The 5079-nt window shown below is 59.4% G+C and overlaps 1 protein-coding gene across 1 annotated transcript; it reads left to right on the top strand.

Moving 5' to 3' along the window:
• Window positions 1-336: 336 nt before the first annotated feature.
• On the top strand, window positions 337-4627 carry HES1 (hes family bHLH transcription factor 1). The gene is made up of 4 exons (XM_059855457.1): window positions 337-560; window positions 645-740; window positions 822-909; window positions 1632-4627. Exons 1-4 carry the CDS (start codon window positions 453-455, stop codon window positions 2114-2116), a joined length of 777 nt encoding a protein of 258 aa, XP_059711440.1. The 5' UTR covers window positions 337-452; the 3' UTR covers window positions 2117-4627.
• The last annotated feature ends 452 nt before the right edge of the window (window positions 4628-5079 follow it).

Below are 5079 nucleotides of genomic sequence, written 5' to 3'. Positions count from 1 at the left end.
CAGCGCAGCCCGCCCCGGGGCCGACGGTCCCCGAGGGGAGCGGGCGGGGCCGCGCCTGCCACGGGCGCCAATTAACCCGGTAATTAGCGCGGCACTCCCCGCGCCCCCCCCCGCCGCGGGCGGTGCCCAAGGGGTTAAACCGCGGCCGCCCGCCCCGCGCCATTGGCCGGCGGCCGCCGCGCGGCGCGCAGCCAATGGGCGGGCGCCGTCCACGAGCGGGGCCGCGTGCGGGCGGCGCCCATTGGCTGGGCGCGAGTGTGGGAACGGCGGCGGGGGACGTTTCACACGAGCCGCGCGCGTGCGGCGCGCGCTATATAAGTAGGGGCGGCCAAGGGCGCGCGGCACCCGCGCCCCGCCGGCCCTGCCGCCGCCGCCCCGAGCGCTCCCTCACAGCACGGCCCGGCACGGCCCGGCCCCCACTGCCGCGGTGCGCCTCTTCCCGGCCGCGCACCATGCCGGCCGACCTGATGGAGAAGAGCAGCGCCTCGCCGGTGGCCGCCACCCCCGCCAGCGTCAATGCGACGCCCGACAAGCCGAAGACGGCGGCGGAGCATCGCAAGGTAAGGGCGGCCGGGACGGGATGGGACGGAACGGGCAGCGCCGTGCGGAGCCGTGCCGGACGCTGACTGTCGCCTCTCTTGTAGTCCTCCAAGCCCATCATGGAAAAGCGGCGGCGGGCGCGCATCAACGAGAGCCTAGGGCAGCTGAAGACGCTCATCCTAGACGCGCTGAAGAAGGATGTAAGCGCAGGGGGGTCGGGGCGGGGGGTGCGGGGGCAAACGGCTCTGCCGGGCCGGTCTGAGCCCCGCCTGTTCCCGCAGAGCTCCCGGCATTCCAAGCTGGAGAAAGCCGACATTCTGGAGATGACCGTCAAGCACCTGCGGAGCCTCCAGCGAGCCCAGATGACTGGTGAGTCCCGAGGGGGAACCGGAGAGAGGGCGCTGGAGTGGCACTGCCTGCAATCCGGGGGCATCATACACTCGGCCTTCCTGCTCGGTAGAGGGGATAGCAGGATCACCAGGCTCTGCATCCCCGGGGAGCGGTGGAGGGAAGGGTCGTGTGTTCTGTACCTGTGTTCTTGGTGCCAGTGGCTCCACACCTGAATCCTGTTTTCATGGGGGACACCGTGCTCCATCCCTGCTACTGGGGGGTGGTGAGGGTCATAATGTTTTGTGATAGTATCCCCAATAAGGAGATGCTAGGAAGGTCACTGTGTTGTTTGTGCATTTCTGGTACTGGAGGGCACATGGAGGGCTGCAGTCCCAGCTTGCGTACCCTCTGTTAGCAGAGCTGTGCCCTGCACGTGAGTCCGTTTTGGGGGTGTGAGAGGCACAAGAGCCACTGGAGGACCTGTGTTTCCAACCTGGGTGTCTGGTATATGGGACATAATGAGGTTCTTGGGACTTACCTGTTCCCCACCTGGGTCCCTGGTGCTGGTGGACTTGGTAGCAGAGGGGCTGTGCTCTGTCTGAAATCTTGGTGCTTGGGAACACAAGACATACTGCCAGAGGGGCTGCTTTCTCCATCTGGATTCCTAGCTCAGAGGGGTTGTAGGATGCAATGCTGCTAGGCTGTGCACCTCTCTTCCCTGTGGAGCCTGCTGACTGCTGTGTGCCTGTCTCCTCCCACAGCTGCCCTGAGCACAGACCCCACAGTCCTGGGCAAGTACCGAGCCGGCTTCAGCGAGTGCATGAACGAGGTGACGCGGTTCCTCTCCACCTGCGAGGGTGTCAACACTGAGGTGCGCACCCGGCTCCTGGGCCACCTGGCCAGCTGCATGACCCAGATCAACACCATGAACTACCCTGCGCCCCCCCCGCCGCCCCCGTTGCCACCAGCCGCAGCCTTTGGGCCACCCCTGGTTCCTCCAGGTGGGGGCGTGGGGCCACTCCCGGGCATGCCCTGCAAGCCGGGTGCCGATGCTGCCAAGGTGTATGGTGGCTTCCAGCTGCTGCCAGCCTCTGATGGGCAGTTCGCCTTCCTCATCCCCAGCACTGCCTTTGCTCCTGGTGGAGCTGTGCTGCCTCTGTATGGCGGCCCACCCACAGCTGCCACTGCTGCCTCACCGCCAGGCCCACCACCTGGCACGGCCGACTCAGTCTGGAGACCCTGGTGAGGGTGGTGGGCACCGGACTGGACTTGGCAATGCACCCCGTGCTGCTGGCACGGCTGTACATAGATTATATGTTCATATTGGATTGTGCCTTTGTACCATAGCAGTCCCTTGACAGTGTTTCGTGTTTTACACGAGATCTTTTTTTCTTCCTTTCCTCCCTTTCCTTATGTGACACCAAAGACTGGGGGTTTGTTTTTGGTTGGGGTTTTTTTTTTTGGGTTTTTTTTTTTTTTTTTTTTTGAATGCTCTTAAAATAAAAGTTTCCCTTCCATTTTGGAAGGCCTTTGGAGAAAATTTGAGCTCTGGCATGTGTGCATAGGAGGGACCCCAGTTCCTGGCTGCCTGTGGATCTTGCTGCTCCAGGCTGCCTTGTCCTGTTTGCCAGGCTGGAGCTGTCTCTCAGACCCTCTGTCCCCTCTGTCTTGTGAAATCACCTGGCCCCTCTCCCTGCCCTGGGGCAGATGTAATTACTGCTTCTTTGGGAGCAGCTCAATTAATCAGACTTGTTAAAAGGAGCTTGTATTTGCAGAGCTGGTGAATGTGCTGTGGGACTCACCTCTGCTCTGTTCTGGCACCTCGGGCTGATGGAGTTGGTGTGGTAAAGCAAGACATGGAGCTGCCCGGGTGAGCCTGCTGCCCTGAACCCGGAGGAGCCTGCTTCCCAGGTTGTTGTGTAAATTGCAAGTGACTCCAGTCAGTTGATTGAGAGAGCGGTGCCTGCCAGCTTCTCGAGTTACAAAAGCAGTGGCTCTCCGCAGGGCAAGCCTGACACGAGTACTCCTGTCTCCTGGCTGATGGGCTGCAGCAGGCGCTGGGCACCACCTCCACCTGGACTTAAAAGCATAGAGCTGTTCCCAACCCTGAGCAGCAGCCAAGCTCTGCTTGGTGATTAATGCTTTGCATGTGGTTTTGATAGAGTTGGGCATTTCCTCTGCTGTTATATGGAAAACACGTGGTCGAGGGAGTGATGTGGGGCTGCAAGGACTCTGTAATCAAGAGCTGCAGCTGACCCCTGTGACTTGAGGATGCCCCGTTTCCAGGCAAGATGCAAGCCATAGATAGTGGCAAGCAGCAGTCTCAGGTTACAGCTTGCATGGCCCTTCTTAACAAGTCCTAACTCAGAGCGGACAGCTTTAAGATGTGCCAGGATCCACTGGGGTTTCTGTCCAAATCCTGCTGCAAAAGCCTGTTGGATTTTGTCGGGATCAGCCAGGTGCTTGACTGTATCCAGGTGCTGGGGAAAAGAAAGCTGGGGAGAGTGAGACCAGATGGATTAAACCTGCTGGGGTTTGACTCCCCAGCTTTGCTCCTGGTAAAGAAACATATTCACCTGATCTGAAAATGCATCCTGGGAAGAGGGTTGGTATGTGCCTGGGATAGGCAGTGGCTGAGCTTTCTTTCCCTTTCAACAGCCAGAGTGTCACCTTTCTGCACTGGAGGTTCAGGGGGTAGGAGTGAGCCCACCTTGTGTTCAGAAAAGTGCTCACAGGACCTGTCTCAGAATTGCATCAGACCAACTCCTGTTGCTGGATGGCTTGTGTGGAGCTGATGTAGACAAGTCATGCATCACCTATAAGAGTGAATGCTGTTCCATATGAGCAGAGTCTTCCTTTTCTGCTGAAGCAGTTGGTTTGGAAAGCACATTAGAAAAGAGAGACTCTGCTGTAGGCTAATGGAGAACATACAGCAGATCCCAGAGTGAAAGACAAGATGAACCTATTTGCTAATGGAGTTTAAATAGCCTAGTATAAAGCAGATACGGCATGCTTGGGCCGGTTTCTCCAAAGCTTTCTCTGTTTACTCTATCCCACAGCCTGTTGACATGAGAGATCTGCTTGAGTTTTTGAGCTTTAAGGGGATCAGAGCAATTCCCAAGAGCCGTGCTCTTGGTGCCAGTTCACTGAGTCCATGACAAATTGGGATGACAAATGCAGGCTGTGGGTCTGTGGATCATTGTGTGTGGGAATTCTCCTTCAGGTGCAGCAAATGCCTTTAAACTGATGCTGTGGGATGAGCAGGAAAGAGTAAGGGAGAAGTGTCACGGAAGGTACAGGCTGAGCTATGACCCTGCACGGGGACTGTTCAGGACAGGTAGGAAAAGGGACTGGACTTAATGCTGCCAGATGGGATGCAGCTCCTGTTGGCTTCCCCGGGCACCTTGCTGAGCTCTGTCTGCCAGTGGAGAGGATCCTGGGAAGGGCTGGAGGCAGGTCTTTCTCTCTCATGACCATTCTTGGGTTGGTCAGCACTTTGCCACAATCCTTTGGGTGCATTTGCAGACCCAAGGGTGCTGAGCTGGAAGGAGCAGTGCTCCAATCTCTGCCTGCAGTGCACCTGCACGGGGGTCCATGTACAGGGGGCTTTTCCTGCCTTCCCAGCACCCTGCCTTGCCTCCCACCCACCACGGAGCTTACAGCCCCGGCTGCCCCTCGCATCCCCGTAGCTCCCTTCCATCTGCTGCTGCTGCCGTCCCGGGAAACCTGTCATTAAAGTCAATTAACTTTTCCCACACTCCTCGTGAGCGGTGCAAAAGCCCCTCCTTGCTTCCTCCTTGGCTCTTAAGTGCTACCATATGGCACAGGCCCCCGCGCCCCCCCACGCCCGCCCTGCCTTTGATTCCAGCCAGACAGCCGGAGCTTTATGATTTAAGCCGGGAGAGCCCTCGTACCAAGCCCTGGGCCGCTCTGCGGCCAAGGTGGTTTTTTTAGCAGGCAAGGCTGTTTTCTGGCAGGAAATGAATAGCTCCCAGATGAGCTCAGGAACCTGAGAGGTCGTGAGAAAGGAGCGAACCCCCGGCGCGGTGGCGGGCTGCCAGCGGTGTGGGGAGCGCGGGAGGGAGCGCGCCGCTGCCGCCGCACACGAGCGCGCCCGGCCCCCGCTGGCAGGCGGCGGGGCCGGCAGCCGCGGCCGCACGCCGCCCGCACGCCGCGGCCGGGACCCGGCCCTTCGGCGGCACAGCCCCC

The sequence above is a fragment of the Haemorhous mexicanus genome, chromosome 10, assembly GCF_027477595.1.
Source record: "Haemorhous mexicanus isolate bHaeMex1 chromosome 10, bHaeMex1.pri, whole genome shotgun sequence".
NCBI lineage: Eukaryota > Metazoa > Chordata > Aves > Passeriformes > Fringillidae > Haemorhous > Haemorhous mexicanus.
Note: the sequence above shows the minus strand (reverse complement) of the source record. Positions and strands in the feature narration are given on the sequence as shown.